This window comes from Gossypium raimondii, chromosome 7 (genome assembly GCF_025698545.1).
Source record: "Gossypium raimondii isolate GPD5lz chromosome 7, ASM2569854v1, whole genome shotgun sequence".
NCBI classification, from domain to species: Eukaryota; Viridiplantae; Streptophyta; class Magnoliopsida; order Malvales; family Malvaceae; genus Gossypium; species Gossypium raimondii.
This window is the reverse complement of record NC_068571.1, coordinates 51,776,059-51,795,243: the sequence shown is the minus strand read 5'-3', so window position 1 is coordinate 51,795,243 and position 19,185 is coordinate 51,776,059. Positions and strand designations below refer to the sequence as shown.

General features: G+C 32.4%; 3 protein-coding genes across 10 annotated transcripts; 1 reads left to right on the top strand and 2 right to left on the bottom strand.

Moving 5' to 3' along the window:
* Window positions 1-3,141: 3,141 nt before the first annotated feature.
* On the bottom strand, window positions 3,142-6,202 carry LOC105798830 (uncharacterized). The gene is made up of 6 exons (XM_012629067.2): window positions 5,521-6,202; window positions 5,317-5,414; window positions 4,389-4,413; window positions 3,935-4,055; window positions 3,708-3,842; window positions 3,142-3,611 (listed from the first exon to the last, which is right to left on the bottom strand). Exons 1-6 carry the CDS (start codon window positions 5,912-5,914, stop codon window positions 3,395-3,397), a joined length of 990 nt encoding a protein of 329 aa, XP_012484521.1. The 5' UTR covers window positions 5,915-6,202; the 3' UTR covers window positions 3,142-3,394.
* A 2,505-nt stretch (window positions 6,203-8,707) lies between these two features.
* LOC105798903 (uncharacterized) lies at window positions 8,708-12,877 on the bottom strand. Of its 3 annotated transcripts, none has more exons than XM_052633637.1 (2): window positions 12,280-12,877; window positions 8,708-11,840 (listed from the first exon to the last, which is right to left on the bottom strand). In XM_052633637.1, exons 1-2 carry the CDS (start codon window positions 12,712-12,714, stop codon window positions 11,676-11,678), a joined length of 600 nt encoding a protein of 199 aa, XP_052489597.1. In that variant the 5' UTR covers window positions 12,715-12,877; the 3' UTR covers window positions 8,708-11,675. The 3 variants fall into 3 exon arrangements, with proteins under 3 accessions (XP_052489597.1, XP_052489598.1, XP_052489599.1); XM_052633638.1 differs by having other exon boundaries at window positions 8,708-11,163; window positions 12,280-12,876; XM_052633639.1 differs by having other exon boundaries at window positions 8,708-9,285; window positions 12,280-12,876.
* Window positions 12,878-14,163: 1,286 nt separating this feature from the next.
* Window positions 14,164-18,265, top strand: LOC105799061 (uncharacterized). 6 transcript variants are annotated; one of them, XM_012629744.2, is made up of 11 exons: window positions 14,164-14,307; window positions 14,819-14,921; window positions 15,098-15,175; window positions 15,581-15,745; window positions 15,818-16,009; window positions 16,079-16,527; window positions 16,650-16,749; window positions 16,945-17,004; window positions 17,124-17,216; window positions 17,576-17,695; window positions 17,782-18,265. In XM_012629744.2, exons 1-11 carry the CDS (start codon window positions 14,264-14,266, stop codon window positions 18,118-18,120), a joined length of 1,743 nt encoding a protein of 580 aa, XP_012485198.2. In that variant the 5' UTR covers window positions 14,164-14,263; the 3' UTR covers window positions 18,121-18,265. The 6 variants fall into 6 exon arrangements, with proteins under 6 accessions (XP_012485198.2, XP_052489449.1, XP_012484901.1 ...); XM_052633489.1 differs by having other exon boundaries at window positions 15,567-15,745; XM_012629447.2 differs by having other exon boundaries at window positions 14,188-14,726.
* The last annotated feature ends 920 nt before the right edge of the window (window positions 18,266-19,185 follow it).

The window sequence follows — 19,185 nt, the reverse complement described above, 5'->3', positions numbered from 1 at the left end:
GAATTTTCAAGTCTGAGCTGACATAACCCAATATGCTCAAACGATCTCTTTCATAGTTTAAATAATAATAAATATTTTTATTTAAAGTTAATTATAAAACATATATTAAGTTAATTTTACATATTTTTAATTTTTAATAGTGAATTGGGCTGGGACAAGATAAAAAATTAAACCCCACTTCAAAGTAGAGCGGATCACCTGGCACATGAACACATCTAATTAAAATTGAGTTTAATTGGACGGAAATTATTGAAAACTAATAGTTTAAATATACTAGAGGTCTTTGTACTCTTTTGAAATTTAAACTTTAGTCCCTATATTTTAATTTTAAGACATTGAGTCTATCTATATTTTTTTTATTTAAAAATCTTGGTCCCTCCTTCCACTTTCTTCGTTAACACTGTTGACATGAAAAATAGAAAAATAGGTAGAATACCATTTTAGCCTCAATATTTATAATTTTTTAATTTGGTCCTTATTCTTTACAAGTACATAAAATTATAAAAAAATATTTTGTATTTTCAATAAAAAATATTTAAAAATTTAAAATTGTGGTTTTAAAAAATTCACAAAACTATGAAAATGTAAACGTTTAAATTTTAAAAATAAAATATTAAAATTAAATTCAAAAAATAAAAATATATATAAAGGTTCAAAAATTAAAAAAAACTTTATATTATTTACTCCTTAAATGGTACAAACTTTAAATCATTCAAGTAAAAAAATACTTGTTCAAATATGATTTAATACAAACTAAACAAATAACTCAAACTTTGAAAAAATTTTATTACCATCACCAGGGTAATTATCATTTTTATTCTAGAACTTTAAATAATTTTAAAATGATTTTTTTTAAAATTTAAAAGAGTTCCTCCCATATTTTTGGACTTTTAAAAAGGACAATTAAAATTTTAAAATTTTAGGATCATATTAAAAATATACATTTTAAAGAAATTTTTGTACTTCTGAAAGAGTAAAATCACATTGACAGGAAAACATGAGAAAAATTATAAAGCTATTCTACATTTTCTTAGTTGTCATTTCAATAACATTAATGGAAAAATTGGATAAAGGGACCAAAATTTTAAATAATGAAGTACAGGGACACAATGTTACAAAATTAAAGTGTAAGAACCAAATTTAAATTTAAAAAAATAAAAAGCCTTTGACATATTTAAACCAAAACTAACATTCAAAATTGATGGCAAGAAATGGTGGGGAAAATAGCCTTAAATGCCAAAGAAGCTCTAGTGAAATAATTTTAAAAAATTATTAATCAAATCTATGATTAATTGAGCCATTAATCAAAAGTTAGTAGTCAATTGAGTCGTTAAATATAGCTTTCCTCAATGCTTTTGACCAACAATTAAGTAATAATATGACATCTGACATGAAAAACGATGATGTAAAAACTTAACTGATTAAAGAGAGGAGGTTATAATCTTCCATATTTATAAAGTTCATTAATTAATTGTGAAAATCATATTTTAAATAATAATTTAATTTAGTTGTTATTTTCTTTAAATTTTGAAATTTCAATACAGACCTCAATAACAGTAGTTAAATAAGACAAATTCTACTACTAATCGTGTATTGTGCGTAACTTATGAATTTAATTTGTGTTATCCCATTTGATTAGTTTTAATCATATATTTTTGAATTTTGACTTAACTCAAATGATCACTATTAAATTTATCAATCAAAGTGGTGCGACTTTTTTGTAAGTATTGTATGAAAATATCACTAACATACTATTATACATATGATAATATATTTACCGTACAAAATATTAGAAATTATACAACTATTTTTAAATTAGGATTGAAATTTTAAAACTCCAAAAAAAAAAAAGAGAGTTCACAATTAAAAGATAAAAAACTTAGTTTGAAAAGTAATTGAGGGAGCAAACTCTTCTGATGGCATTGCAGCAAATTTAGGTTTAAGTGGACCCAAAAATAAATGCAAAATATCAATACTGTTCTTCCTTTTTAAGGAGAGGCAACATCTTTATGAACCTTGCCCTAAACTACACAAAGGAAATCTACAAAGAGTGAAAGTACACTAAAGCATGACATTCCATCAAAGTTGCCAAGCATGCCTCTGTCACAACATTTTTCTAATTTTTTAAATTGAAAAGATAAATTATGAAAATATAGAAACAAAACAATTATTAAAAATAATAATTATCACTGATATAACAGAATTAATTTAAATACACAAGCGATCAAATAAAAAAACATTTATAGTTAATAAAAACCAAATATAACCATTTTTATTATTAAAAGAGCTTCAAATCAAAATAAAAAATATCCTCCGCTGAATATAAAAGAGATAATCATTTGATGCACAATTTATAAAATTTTAAGACTTCACAAGCAGGTTGAGGGTACGATAAATATCACATTTATTTATATAATTAATTTTTTACTACATCCTATAATACACTTTTCAAACCCTCAACTTGCTCGTATAGGATAATTTTCTATATAAAATTAAATTTATGTTTACAAAAACTTGAAAACAATGAAAACCTTCTTTTACTTTTTACATACTTTCATTTTGCATTTTGTCCCTTCTACTAAAAACTATGAACAAATTAGTTGTTACATGTTAAATCAAAAGAGTAAATTAGTCATTTCTACTAAAAACTGGTCTGGCTGGTGAAATAATCAAACAGTGATGTACCTTTTTTAACAGTAAAAATGGATAAAATTTTTAACAGAAAGACCAATTTATTTCTTGATCTAATGTATAGGAACTAATTTGCCTATTTTAAAAATAGAGGAAGTAAAATATAATCCAACTCCTAAGACAGGGACCTCTATGATACTTTTACCCTCACAATACTTATCAAAGCTAATACCAACACTGAAATATCGACTCAATTGATCAAGTGGGATAATGTCTTCACTTTTTCATTCATAAGATGAGATGTCACATGCCTAAAATCAAATAGTTGTTCATAAATAAGATGAGGTATCACAAGTCTGAATTCAAATCCCAACATATGCAAAGAGTCCTATGGATTTGGAACCACTTGAACAAATCGATAATCTGTAAACCTATCTACCTAATTTGGATTTTCCGATTGTTTTCCCAACTCAAAATGAACAAAGCAATGCTAAAAACGAAAAATTCGGGTTATCTCCAAAGACATGAACTTCAAATTGATCATTGTATTCATAGTCAAAGATGAAATATAAGTAATGGCTTATTATTTAACCAACATACCTTACAGTTTTGTCCTCAGTCAACCAACATAGCATGACGCCGTTTGGCTGGTCTCCTTATGGTTTGATTCACCCAATAAGCCAACATTTTTGGCCTATCGAATGTTTCGGGTATAAGAAACAATGCACAATAATATGCAGTGGAAGGCTCTATAGAGCCCTTCCTATGGGATGGTAGAACTAAAAATCCAAGCAGCTATTTGTTGCTCTGCTTCTTCCCAGTTATTTACCCTAGTCACCAAAGGATGTTTATCAATTGACTCTGTCTTGCACCATGGATACGAGTTCTTGTAATCAAAAAGCAGAACTCTGATTCCAACTTGAGCACACTCAACAGCATATCTGGGATTATCATCAATTAGAATCTTGGCTCCTAACAAACTGCAAGACTCCCAGGAATAGCTCATCAAGGCAATATTTCAACAAGATATTTGCACTTTTAAGCAATGTTTAAGGCCTAAGGGCTTAATGGCATACCGGCATATTTCTGACTTAGGTCTAGACTTGCCGTGTAGAGCAAAATGGTTGCCAAAGTGCATCTCTTGGAACAGTCCAGGGTAGTACTTCTCTAACCACTCGATCGTATGGTCCTTAATGACATTTTGCCGTGACCTACTCATATACATATATAACATACGAAATAACAGATTAGGACACAAGTCAGAAGGCATTATTGAGGAAAGAAAAACAGCATGCATACATACGTTACAACAGACAGGTCACAAAATCTTGATAACCTATGAAGCGCCCTCTGAGCACCTGGGATCGGGTGGATGCCTTTCTTGAAATATGACGACTTGAAGAACTCATGGACACGGATATCAGCTGTCAAAACAAGAAAACAGGAAATGCTCCAAAGTCGGAGAAGATTTAACAATTTTGATACATATTAAGGTAAGGAAAAGAGTTATTCCAGAAATCCACTTTGTCAACTTATTAAAAGTTGAAATAGACCAAAGATTCCACTAAAATTGATTAATTAATGAACCTTTTCATTTCCATCCACAACAAACAGCCAAACTTAGCTTCACTTTTATTGTAAGAATTTTATTATGTTATATTAATATAGAAGATGAGCATATTAGCACTAAATGCATCATCGTCAAATGAATAGAACAAATTATCCAAAAAGGTATTAATCTATATATCTAATGATACCTTCTTGACGAGAACAGTTCCATATCTGTAACCAAGAGTTAAAAGGTATCATCAGATTGTTGCAAAAAATAAAAATAAAAATGGAAACAACAGTGTAAAAGTGAAAGTATTAAAGAGGTAGTTGACTTTAAAAAACTGCTTAAAAACAGATTCAAGTCAAAATGCAACACTGTTCACTTGTGAAAACAGAAAAGAAATATGTCAAATGCCAATTAAACTTCACTTTTACTTTTCTGTATGTGTGTGTAATCTGGTAGCTATATTGGATTCCAACCAAGGTTCCGTTTAACATCAAAGTTTAAAAGTACTCTTCAACTCAATCCATGATTTTAATCCAAACCAAAAAGTTAAAATTTTTAGCTTTAGGGCTTTAGTTCGAGTGAAATTACTTTCTTATCCTTGCTAAAATCCATGATTTCAAGCCAGATGCACAACGGGATTTTAACCCAAGCCAAAAATTCAAAACCTTCAACTTTTGCAAAAGTACTTTTGGCTAAAATTACCTTTTTATCATTGTTAATAAAGTCCCAACACATATTTTAGTTTCCATATCATATCTAAAATGGATATTTAACTCTTTTAATTTTCAATATCATATCAATTTCCGATATCATATCTAAAATAGATATTTAGATCTTTTAATTTTCAATATAATATCTAAAATGAATATTTAACACTTTTCAAACTCAACGATAATACGAGTCAAGCTGAGTCAAACCCTCTAAACAGGGCAAAACTCTCCCGCTCTGCTCGAACTTGACATCGAGCTCCTTCACACTGGAGCAACAGACTATGGGTGAGTTTAGATGGACGGTGCGTTTACCTGTGGTTAATATACCCAATCTCTCATCCAAAGACACCCTATAATTCATTACTACCTAGTTCCTACTATCTTGGCAACAAAAAAGTTTTTTTTTTTTTAAATTACCTTGAAGAACTCGTAAACATGGTATTCGGAGACTGAACGTTTCAACGAATAGCGATCGGCTATAAATTTGTTCAAAGCCGAAACGAAGTTTCCTAGTACTGCTTATATCAGAAAACAATAAAAAATAGTAATTATTAAATTGAAAAAAATTACATTAAAATTTTCAAAAAGGAGCAAAGAATTGGTTTGATTTTAGTTGTATACCTTCGTCGACATCGACGGCAACCGTGATTTTATTACGCAAGGGGTAGTCGGAAAAGTCAAGAGGGTTCCCCCTTCGATACGCCCCGCGAGTGTCAGTTGTCGGCTCCGCTACTTTTTGGGGTTCGTTATAGCTAATGATTTCTAAATCACGCGCCAACCGGGGAGCAAAGGCGCGTGCTTTTTTATCCCAGGTTCTACGCGAATCCTCAAAGCAACTTTTAATACTCAAATTTAAGCCGGCAGCGGGTTCTTTACAGTTTCCACCGGCACCGACGCCGGCATTGTAGTTTCCGAGCGCGTCTAATTTACCGATGGACTGAAAGCAACGGCGTTGGTCGCCGGGAAAAGCGTGGAGTTGCATGGAAAATGGATCATTACGGGCTGAAAACGCCATAGCCGAAAACTTTCGTTATGGTAAAAATCTTTGTTGAAGAAGAAACGAACAGTGGTGCTTTGCTTCTTTAACATAACGAAGATTCATACCATTCCAACATTCCCCAATAAATCGATTAATGAATTTGCCGAGAAAACGAACCCTAAGAAAATTGGGAAAAATTACAGAAGAGGGTTCGCGGTAAACCGCCTTATGGTAATGGAACAATGAGATTGAAGAGAACGTATAATTTTATATAGTATTTATTTTAAACGGTTTAAAATTAAAGGAATTTTGAAGAATATATGAAAAATTAAGAGGACAGTATGAATAGAACAAAATTTGTGCTTTATATTTCTTGTCTTTTTTTTTTTGCCTGAATAGGAAATATTTTAGGATTATTGTAAAAAGAAATAAATAAAAATTGGTTAAAAGAATATATTGATCATAAAAACACATATGGGAGGCAATGATGATTAAATCCGAATGGTTAATCTAATCAATTGGATTGAAAATTAATTGAAGGTATCAATTTGAAGAATGGTGTTAGATTGATTAAATTTCAAATCAGTATGAAATGGTTAATCACATTTAAATTTATTTTTTATTTTTAATATCTTTTATTTTTACGAGTTTTTAATTAAATTGAACAAGTCAGTTCAACCACCCGTCTAATCTTAAAAGCATTGATGTAAGAGTTAGGTAAAATTAATCTAACATAAAATAGTAATAAATCATATGTTAAATATTAATATATTAATATATTAACAATATGATAAATTATAGTTTTCACATATTGTTTAAAAAATTACTAACTCTTTTAATTTGTTTCTCGCATTATACTGGTTTTATAGTACGTTATTGTAAAAAATTCTTAAAATAAGTTTCATTGAAATTTAATTTTCCCAATAAGACTTTTAACGATATCTCGATATTTATGGGTGTTGAGGCTTTTTATTGTTTATTATAATTATTGCAAAATTTATTGTTTAATCATTTGATAACTATAAAATGACCTTATATGACCTTGACATCTATGGGAGTTAAACTTACATATATTTTTTACACATTGACCTCAAGACTTGTCGGCTCCACGAATCTCAGATATTACAAAAACTTCAAAAGACCCTATAATGCTAAAATCTCCAAGAAACAAAAATGGAAAAAAATAAAAATAAATAAAAACATGAGAAATTTGATTTATGGATTCTTACTTAGGAAAGAGACATGACCTTTTGCTCAATTCCCATATATGTCATCAATTATTGAAATGCAAAAGTCAGGGGGTGATTTATTATGGCGGTTCACACCTGTTTAATTCAAAAAAAACTATTGAAAATGGTGATTCTTAAAGGTCTCATAAGCATGGAGAGTTTTTTTCTAGAGAGATTTGAAAATGCCGAACATTTATCTTGAATCATTTCCTTTTCTTATGATGACGAGAACTTCTACAAAAAATGAGAAACTTTGACATAGGTCCTACTTAAATAATGTCATGTGAAGACATGGATATTTCATTAAGATAAGATGAGTAAGCGCAAAGCCAAGGGGATTGGCAGGGCTCCAGCCCTCCATTTTCCATTTAGACCCTCTATAATTTATAAAATTTTAAATTAGTAATAATAAAATTACATATTGACTCTAAAAAATGATAAAATTTTAATTTAATTCTCTAAAAATTATAAAATTTTTTATACTTCGCCCGTGAAGATGATATTAGTATCCGAAAATAGTTATAAGAATGAGTCACTTTTTGGTGGATGGCCATTTCCTACCATTCTTTTATATTATTTGAAATGATTACATTGGTGAAAAGCATATAAAGAAAGCCGAAAGTGCTGAACTTCGCCTCCCTCGTTTTCTTTTAGAATTTATTCAAACAAAAAAGTTAATTCCTTGCCCCTCCCGTTTATTTAAGGAATCTTTGTGTTTACAATATTTGTTAAAGAACATATATTTTATTATTACAAATATGTTATTTTTATTAATCTAAAAAATTAATGCCATAATTATATTATTTTGGTTTATACATCAAACATTAAAAAAAGAACTCCAAACCTCATGTGTTAGCCTGGTGGTTAATATGTTATTGCTTTAGGTATAGTTTGGATTCGAGTCATGTTAGTCGCGATGCTGTTTGAACTTTGCCCTTTTCTTATAATTCACAAAAAAAAAAAGAATTTAATCCCAAATTTTAATTGATATCTAAAATTTTAATTCTCCTTAAACTATTAACATTATATTAAATATTATCGGTTTAATAGTCAATTTTAAGTATTAAATATTAACTTGAATATTATGTTTAGCATATATTTAAAATACATAGATTAATTTATAAATACATGCCTATCTATTTTATAGGTAACTTATATATGATATATTAAATGATATATAGCAATTCTACATTTTAATGTTGTTGTCTCTTTAGCATGTATGATACATAAACAAATGATATAATGATTTATTTGGTCCTCTAATTTTACAAAAAAGATTATTTTAGTCTTTCATTTAATTTTTCGCCTCTTTTAGCCATTGAATGTAGCAAGATGTCACGTTAGCAATTTTTTAAATTAAAAATAATTAATTCCTTTTATACTTTTTAAATATTTTATGAATTTTAAATATTTAGTTACTTATTGGCGTGACATCTACATGACAACCTATGTGTATGTCACATCAACAAAGGGCTAAAAGAGATGAAAAATTAAATTAAAAAACTAAAATAATTTTTTATAAAGCTTAAGGATCAAATAAATCAATATGCCTAAACAAATTGTCCATACAATAGACATAGATATACTCTATGTCAACTAGTTGGCTAACAAAAGGAATTCATTGATACATTATTGAATCTTGAGAAAATAGAACATTTTGAAATTTGGATCAATTTATAATTTGGGTCATAGTTTCTGGACTTCTAATGAATTAACTTATGTGTTTGCTGTGCCAGACGAGGACCTGATCTAAGCTAAGCTAAAGCCAAATTTAGGCCAACTTATAGGGCTATGTTGGTCCCATTTAACATGAAGACAATTCCAAAACAAAATAACTAAGTTGAATTAAGTTTAGAGACTAGCAAAATACAACTGCTTCCCAAAATTACATGTCTAAAGCCCTGCAACTATAGCATGGGCTTCCGCCTAAGTGGGATCAACCACTCCTCCAATCTGTTGTGCAATCAGCTTCAAGGCGTGACCTTGCGGGGGTCGCCATTGCATCGTTTGCAGCACCCTTAGAACCATAGGCCTATGGATCTGAAAGTCTCGACACATAGTCCCGTGCCACTGACCCTTTAAGACCGCACATTCCATAGATACCAAACCAAGACTAGCAACCTCGTGAAGACATTCTTCTCAAGCAACCTCATAGCATATTCGAGCCAGTCAATGCAGCTCACAACATCAACAGACAGCATATTATCGTTAATACCAACTAATAGCAAAATTTACGCCATGTAAAATAGTGAGCCTCTCTGATGCATATGTTTAAACTAAGCACATAATAATATATTTTATTAAGACCCTCAAAAGGGTTACAAAATCAAATACAACCAAATATAACAACCCAAAACAGAACACACTTAAAGAAAAAACACACAAAAGGAACCATAACCAGCTCGGATGTTCACCTTAAAAACACATAAAGTTAAAGACTGGATAAAACATACACACAAATCCAAACCAGAAAAGAAACAGACAAGAAGTAGCAGCATATAAGAACCTCAACACTCAGGAAACTTAACATCCTCACAGAGCTACCACCATGATTTGAAAAAGGAATCACGTTTCAACCCACCCTAAGCCAATTCCTTATCAAATTTAACAAAATACACATCTCAGATCTCCATAGTTCTCTTGTATATTAAAATTAAAATATACAAATAATTTGTACCATCCGCATAAATGTATTTAATATATCATAATATTATCAAAATATTGTAATTTATTTATTATATTTATTTATAATCAAAATAAAATATGATTTATTTATTCAAATTAGATTTTACAAACAACTTATATTAATTAAGTAAAAAGTATTTAACATTGATATTTCATATGCATAATCTGAACCTGAAGCAACTTAAACATGAAATTACCCAAACTCAAAAAAATCCCAACCCATTGTCGAACAAATGTCATGTCATAAATAAATAAAAATAGGTGGAAGAAACAAAGGCATCATCTTCATTTTCAAATTAAGAGGCACTAAAAATGAATATCAGATTCTAAGCCGGTGTATAAGATTCAGTCTATCCTCCTAGTTCTGCATTTAAGATGATAAATGCCACACCAACATACAATATAGCATTAGGAAAGCTAGAGTAAAACAAATCCCCAAACAGCATCTTGTTTTGGCCATTGATTGAAAGAACAACATAATATGGTTCCAGCTACAAAAACATTTCTTGAAACAATGTTGAATCTTTTAAAAGCTGTAACAAATTGAAACTAAAAACCAGAAGTTCTAAACTAAAATTTTAAGACAATTGAAATAAGAAAATGTAAGGCCATTCTTACAACTTTGTACAAATTAGGTCTTTAACCTACAATCTGAAAATAAGCAAAAAGGGTTAAAATGCAAGATTCAAACTTCACATTTATTGAATATCCCAAACCGTCCAGGGTCTTTTAGATTTGTCAATAGTCCACAACAAAGCAATTGCAAAATCAGATTCAATAGTTAAAAGAAACCTTGTGCATCCATTCTGAAGCAGCAATTTAAGCATACCATCACCCTATCAGCATACCCCTGACTTTGATGCACTCAACAGCAGCTTGATGGAGGTACCTCCAAGGGCTCGTAAGGCAGCTATGTAGCAGCAATTTAAGCATACCATCACCGGGTGCGGAATAGCCTTTCTCAAGGTAGTAATCAAACTGGTTTTCAGGCTTCCAATTTGCCTTTGAATGTTAATGGGGTTAAATCAAACCAGCACCAGTTAATTCAGCAGCAAACTCAACATAACCACCAGCACCACTTTACCTGCTGTAGGATTTGGATGTCAGATGCCTTTACAAAGTGGTGGTCAGTTGGGGAGTCCTGGAAGTAGAGGGGGAATTAGTGAGATGGGGGGCCAGGGACTAAGTAATGGTCTTATTCAGGGTGGAAAGACGGGGATGGTTGATTTAGGAGGGCCTGTCAGCATTGCAGCTGGATCACCTGCTAACCACTTCTCATTAGATGGGATAGGGAAGAGTAGTGCAGATACTTCCTCAGTCTCGCCAGTTCCTTATGTGTTCAAGGAATTTCGAGGGGTAGGAAATGCACTGCTGTGGAGAAGGTTGCCGAGAGGCAGCAAAGGAGAATGATAAAGAACAGAGAATCAGCAGCAAGATATCAAGCTCGAAAGCAGGTGTATACACGTCTTATTTACTTCATTCTAGTGTAAAGAAAGACGATTAAGGATATGCATTGTTATCATCATTAAACTCAATAATATCAATCTGCTCATTTGATAATGTCTCACGGCTATGCCGACTCCAGAATGAGGATTTTGTTCAACTTTTGACAACCACCATACCCTACCAGTCCTGTCAATTTTGATACCAACCAAAAACGAAAACAAATCCAGCAATCCACCAACATAGTCACCCTAGTCCTTTTACACCAAGTGACAACCAATGTCATCGCCAGACAAGATCCCCATTACAGCAAGGAAAACTTTAGTATAGAAAAAAAAATTGGATAAGGGAAGGACAACCAAGGCTTGGCCATACAAGACCAATACCGAATTATGGTTTGTCTTGCATATTAAGGTATGCCCCTATTTCTAGCTCTCCTATCAATCCTTCAACACTAAATAACAGAAGATGGAAAGCAAATCTAAACATCCCCCTGCAGTAGTCATTACTGAGTTAAGGAATGAAAATGGCTCATGTTGGATAAACATGCACTCAGTGCACATGAAATTCCTGCAGCAGTACAAAGCTAACCAGTGCTTGTGAGCCTGATGAAATTTTCAACATATAAAAATGTCGTCAAAACATGCTTAAGTTGAAAGATGATGGGACCAAGAAAAGCATATATACTTAAACCACAAATTTCTTAGGGATAATCAATGTAAAAAAAAATTCATAAAATTAATAATGCCGGCGAATTTTGCATATGAAAAGTGCATCGACTAACAAGTAGAAATAGATTCATTTTTATTCTCAATTTATACACATTAGAAATCACCCCATCAAAACATTCATCCTCCCCTTCTAAATCCACCAATTTTCCTACCTTCCAAGCTTCTTTACATAATAAAAATCATCAATTCTATACAAATATTTTTAAAAAAATCAGGATAATTTGAGCATATACAAAATTAAACCGAGATTGAATATGACAAATCATGTGAAAGTAAATATGCATGAAATTAAAATGAAAATTAAGGTTCTTACAAATAAAATAATTTGATGAGAGTTTTCAATTCCGTAACCCTGGAAACAAATGATCAAGGTGCCTTCAATCGGTTCTGTTACAAGGTGGGTCTCGGTTCTTGGGCCTTCGTAATCGCTTGCCGCCTGCCAAGGCTTCGATTGCGGCGATATCATCTTCAATCTCTTCCCTCGTAAGTACAACCGAGAACCGCCGCTTCTTTTGTTTGTTCTTTGCTGGCCGAACTGTGGGTGTCGAGGTGGTTGTTGAGTATCGCTTTCATCATCCTTTCCGGTGACAGAAGGATTATCCGGAAACTTGGTATTGTTCTTGACATCAAACTTTGAGGGATTAACTAGGGGCGATTTCTGATTTGAAGGGTACTCGGTAATGGGATTGAGATCCTCTTTTGCGGCAACGGAAAGATGATGGAGAATCTTGATACGAAATTTCAACATATTTTTAGTTGAATTTTGAATTGAAAACGATTATAAGTGGCAGTAACAAAAACAGAGTTGGGAACGACGGGATTTTGAGAAGGTACCGAGAAATTGGGAGAAGGGTGAGAGAGGGGAATGAGTGAAGCCATGTTTCTTTCAATTTCAAAAACCTTTTTTTTTTAAACCCTAAAAATATGGTGAATTTAATTTTTTTTAAACTCGACCAATAGAAGTAAATTAAAAATATATTTAAACTCTTTTAAAAATAAAATTATTTAAAAATCATAAAAATATAATAAAAGTTATAAAACTTTTATTTAATTTTTATTAAAAATAATATTGACCCAATAGTCAATTTCTTTTAAGAAAAATCTTGTATGAATCATTATTGTTGTTTTTAATAAAAAATTATAATTTTAAATTTTATAACTTTTTTAAGTTGTTTATAATTTTATGATTTTTTAATATTTTAAAATTTAAAAAAACAATTGTTTTTTAATTTGTTACTAAGGTCTTTTTGATCTTTTAGCTTTAATAGTTTCAAAAATTTTAATTCACTTCCAATAAAAAAGAGTAGAGATCAAATTGAATAAATGTGTAAAATTGAGTGCTAAAATTGTTATTATACATTATACATTAACACCAATATTTGACTGATGGACTATTTTGCTTACACATATATAGATAGGCTAATTTGTCTATTTTTCAATAGATAGGTTAAAAAGCAATTTAGGATATAGCGCTAAAGGCATAGTACCTAATCTTATTTCTCAAATCTAATATTTTATTCAAATTCTCTTAAATTTAAGATGTACCGTTAAGCTTAAATAAGCAATCCAACTCTAAATAAATCTATTTAACTAATTTAAATAAAAATCTAAGTTAACATTTCTAACCCTGGTTTGTTCAACTCTACTTTAAAATCTTTCTCACAAGCCAATAACATAAAGTAGTGGTTGAAGTCCCTTGTTGATATTCTAATAATGGGTTCAAAATTATTTTAAGATTATAAAAATCTTTTGGGTAAACTACACAGTTAGTTACTTTAATTAGGGATTGTTCTTATTTTGGTCACTCCAAAAAAAGAAATTGATTAAATTGCCCATTATAACGTTAAATGGTAACAGAAAACTAATGGTGCATTTATACGAAAAAATTTTGAGGTGCCCAAAATAGAAACACCCTTATTTAGAGTGATTGATGGATAGTTTATCCTAATTTTAGAGTGACTAATGTGGAAATGCAATTTTAATCTCTTGTTACTATTTAACAATGGAGTGATAAATTGATCAATTTCTATTTTGAGTGACCAAATAACCAAAAAAAAAGGGTATGACCAAAATAAGAACAACTCATATTTAGAGTGACTAATAGGGTAATTTACCAAATCTATTTTTACAAATTAGGTAAGCAAACACATAAGAAGGGAAACGACACCGTTTTATTGCTCAAAAAAGGTGGAAAGTATGGTGAAAAAACAATACCATGAAAATGAACTGAAAAGAGAAAAAAATGAAGGCATGTGAGTGTTGTCGGTGAATGAAGAGTGGCGCTGGAAAAACAGAGTATGACATATGATAGATCCATATTTGCCTCAACTGTGGAAATGGGGTCTCTTTCTTCCTTACTATTAATACTTACACAACTCATAATTTTATAGTATTACACCCCCAAATCCACTTTGCAGCAGTTGAAAAAAATAATTTCCATGCTAATTTTCTTTTCCTTTTTTTTTGTCTTAAAAGGTTAGTCTTTAGTTGGTGGAGTCATTAGATTCCTATGTGTTCAACAGGTGCAAGAAGAAGAAAAAAAATATGAACCACTGTTTGTGAAAAATTCAACTAAAATTGCAATCTTGGGGTGTTCATTAGATTTTTCATTTTTTTTGTGGTTCTTGGAATGATGCTTTGTTTGAAGCCTGAAGCTTTGGATGAAGACCATCATCCTCAAAGTCCTAATAGTAATACCATTAATGGGAATGGGGATTGCAATGGTGGTAATAATGGGGGTTTTATTCTACCAATCAGTTGGTGGGTCTTTTTTTTTTTTTGTCCTTTTTCATTTTCTGCTTTTTTTTTCTGGTTTTGTAATGGTGAATGCAGTATGGTTGATGGTTTTGCAGGGGAAGTTCTATTAATAGGTATTTACAATGGAAGAGTGGTAAGGTTTGGAGCAAGTCATTTTCAGCTGGGGATGATTCTTGTAATTCTTGTTCTGAATTGGAGGTAATTTGCAATAGCTAATTTTATTATGTTCCTTAAAATTTCCAGAATCCAAATTATTATGAGGGCAAATTGTTAGTTTTACTGAGAAAGCAAGGGTTTTTATTATGAATTTATGATATATTTGTTTAGGTTTGTTGAAAAGATTTTTAGATTCTGAAATCTTGTTGTTATACCAGGATGGTAAGTCCCATGAAAGGAGTGGACAAGAGACAAATCAACAGATGTGTAATTATAAATACCAGCTTGAGCAAGAAGTAAGAGGATTCTAATTCCATTTCATTATTTGTTTTTGCATATTTGTTCGAAAATCGGTTTCTCTAGAAAATTTTCCCTTTCTTATGTTTTTGTCCCCCCAAAACGATGGAGATTGCAAGAAGTAAGGGTTTTTGAACTCATTTTTAGTCTACGAGTCTACATCACTCTCGCTCCTCATCTTTATAAATCTTAAGCTTATCGAGGGTTGATTTGATGTATTCTACTAGGAAGCAAAGAAGCATCAGCATAACAATAGACTTTTAAGGGGAGACATATGAAAACATGAAACACATTGTTTACTCATTGAGAATTAACGGTTTTGCTAATGAATGACATGCTGTTATCTTGATATACATGTTTTGATCTTCTTCTTTTTCTTACCGGTAACAGCCAGCTCTGTGCAGGATTTATATCTCATTCTCATGCAACATGCTACCACTTGGGTGATACAGGTTAAAAAGTTGCAGCAGCAGTTGCAGGAAGAGACTGATTTGCACTTAGCTCTAGCAAGTGCTGTTGAACATTGTGGTTCACCTTCTTCTAGTTCTCCAGGCAAGCTTCCAGATAAGGTCAGTCTCCTTCTGTGGGATTTCTGTTCTTTTTTTATATTCTTTTCTCAATTTCCAAAACCTGGATTTCAGGCCCAGGAGCTTTTAGATAGCATAGCTGTTCTCGAGATTACCGTAGCAAAGTTAGAGCAGGAATTTGTTTCTTTACAATGTCAGATTAGTCAAGAAAGGAACGAGCGACGTCTTGCTGAGTATCATTTAAAGCATTTGCCATTTCCTTCAACGTCACTTTTCGATAGCTCTTTGGCTTACTTAACTGAACCGGTAATGTCATCAATATCCTTAAAAGTGTTCAGAATAATGCATCTGTTGACCATATAATTTATGTTTTAGATTGCAAGGCTTTGCAATGAAGGGGAAGCTGAACAAAACACGGATGATATGCATCTGCCAGAGGCTTTTATTGATAACAATTATATCGTGGATAACCTTTGGCATCATCCCAATCGACTATCTGAAGAAATGGTCTTACGCATGAGAGATATTTTCATTTTCTTAGCAGATTCATCCAAGCTTTCTTCTTCATCGTCGTCTTCTTCGGTGTCACCCGCTTCACCTCACTGCCCCCTTGCCAATTTTTTGGCATCATCCTCGGACTCACCCGTTGTAACTTCCTTTGTAAGTAGTCCCTCAGGAGGTGATGCATATGACCCTTATGGAGTCTCCAACAAAGTCGACTGGACATTTAGTATTGGGACTTATAGTAAAGCAATTGAAGTCTCGTGGTTGTCTGTTGGGAAGAAAGAACTTGAATATGCCGCTATGGCTCTAAAAAGATTCAGGTAAACTATTTATTCCGTTTTTAGACTTGATTTTATACCCTTATTTCACTGCCTTACTAGAAACGCTTAAAGCAACGATCCTGACAGTATTGCTTTTACTGCTCCTCTTTGTTTCCGTACAGATTGCTTGTTGAGCAGCTGTTGAGGGTGGATCCTTCTCAAATGAGTTCCAATGAGAAACTGGCATTTTGGGTTAACCTGTATAATGCTTTGATTATGCATGTAATACACTTTCTACCTTTCCAATCCATGCGTTCCGTTACCTGAAATGATTTATACGTGCAGTCTTTAGATAAGTTGGGATTCTATAAATAGATAGCGAGTCTTGTCTAGAAGAAGTGTTGACATGGTCTAAGACTTCAGTTTCTGATCATTTTGTCTGATTTTCTTTTTTCCCCTTTCATATCTATTTTGCAGGCATATTTAGCATATGGAGTTCCAAGAAACGATATCAAACTATTTTCCTTAATGCAGAAGGTTTGATGCCATAACTTTTCATCTTATCCCTCCACACCTCCCTCCTCTCCCTCCCTCCCTCCCTCCCTCCGGCATGCTGCTTTGGGTAAATGCTAACGGTACCGTATGATAACATGCAGGCTGCGTACACCATTGGAGGACACTCCGTGAGTGCAGCTGACATAGAATGCACCATTCTAAAGATGAATCCTGCTACTTATCGACCTCAAATTGTATGTATAATTACTCCATTTTTAAACAGTTACTAGCTCCTTGCAATAGTAGCCACATTTATCCAAAATTTGAAACATGCACTCTGCAATGGGATATCATGCAAAAAAAGACAGGAAAGATATCGGTACTTGGAAGCACCGGCATCTCCGGAAGGGGTATATTAGCTTAGTGATGAATGCTCTATAATAACTTTTGTGGGGCTTCCTTCGTTGAGTATTTTCAAGTTTCTCCACAAGTGGAAATCCATCTTTCCCCATTCCCATTTCTCTTTTTCGGGCTACTTTCTTCTCCATTTTTCTAGTTATTTTTAATTTTTGTATTGCATTCTTCCTTGTATTCTATTTGAAATCATTTCTAGGCTGCGGTTTTTGCACTTCAGAAATTCAAGGCTTCTGCTGAACTGCAGAAGTATACGATTGATCATCCTGAGCCTCTACTTCATTTTGCCTTAAGTTGCGGGTTGCATTCTTCACCTGCGGTAAGATCTCATTTGACATCCTATATCCGCTTTCCAATTGATATGATCGAGTAGCATTCTACTTTTACCGACACCTCCCATCGCAGGTGAGGATTTTCAGGCCTGAAAATATGAACGAGTCGCTAAAAAGATCAATGCAAGACTACATTCAAGCATCTGTCGGAATAAGTAACAAAGGGAAGCTATTAGTGCCTAAATTGTTGCATTGTTTTGCCAAAGGAATGGTGGAGGACTCGGTTTTACCCGATTGGATTTGTCAATTCTTATCGCCGCAACAAGCTTCCATGGTTAAGAACTGTTTATCACGTAATAAGTGGAGGATCCTAGGTGCTCGAGTATTTTCCATCATACCTTTCGATTCGAGGTTCCGGTTTCTCTTCCTATTGGATGATAAGAGCAGCCAGCTTTCGAAATCTAAAGTTTGAGCAGAGCAGGCATTTCTCCATATCACATTGTATAGTAGTGGTTGCCGATGATAAAAGATTTTCTTACATAACAAAACTCAATGCATGGTTACCCAAATTATAAAGTAACTGTTTTAAGTATTTGAAAAATTGTTTTTGCTGTTAATTTACGGTCTGATTTGATAATATGAGCATATACAAAATTAAAACAAAAATAATGTGAAATTAAATATGGATGAAATTGGAATAAAGATTAGGGTTCTTATAAATAAAATAATTTCATGGTAGTTTTTCAATTCCCTAACCCTGGAAACAAAAGATCAATGCGTCTTCGATCAGTTCTGTTATAAGGTGGGTCTCGGATTTTGGGCCTTCGTAATCGTTTGCCGCCCGCCAAGGCTTCGATTGCGACGATATCCTCTTCAATCTCTTCCCTCGTAAGTACAACTGAGAACTGTCGCTTCTTTTGTTTGTGCTTTTTGAGTGGAACAGTGGTTGCTCGAGGTGGTGATTGAGTATCGATCACAGGCAAAGATTTTACTTTCAAAACAACAGCACTGGATTCACTTTCATCATCCTTTCCGACAACAGAGGGATCATCCACAATCTTGCTATTGTTCTTTATAAACTTTGAGGTATCATCTATGAGTGGTTCGGTAATGGGATTCGGATTCTCTTTTGTAGCAATGAAAAGATGGCGGGGAAACTTGATACGAAATTTTGACATATTTTTGGGCGAATTTTGAATCGGAGAACTATTATTAGTAGCAGAAACGAAATCAGAATTGGGAAGAACGGGATTTTGAGAAGATACAGAGAAATTGGAAGAAGGGTCAGAAAGGGGAATGAGTGAGGCCATGTTTGTTTTGTTTTCAGAAACCATTTTTTTCAATCAACCCTAAAAATATGGTCAAACTTTTTTTTTTTGTAAATCCCTATATAATCGGTGTTTAAAAGTAAAGTTAAATTCTATATAAGTTTTTATTTTTATTTTTGGGTGTGAATTAATCTTCTACCGTAGTAGATATGCATGCCCAAACCATAATTATCCAAAGTGACCAAAATTAATCATCCAAACTGACCAAA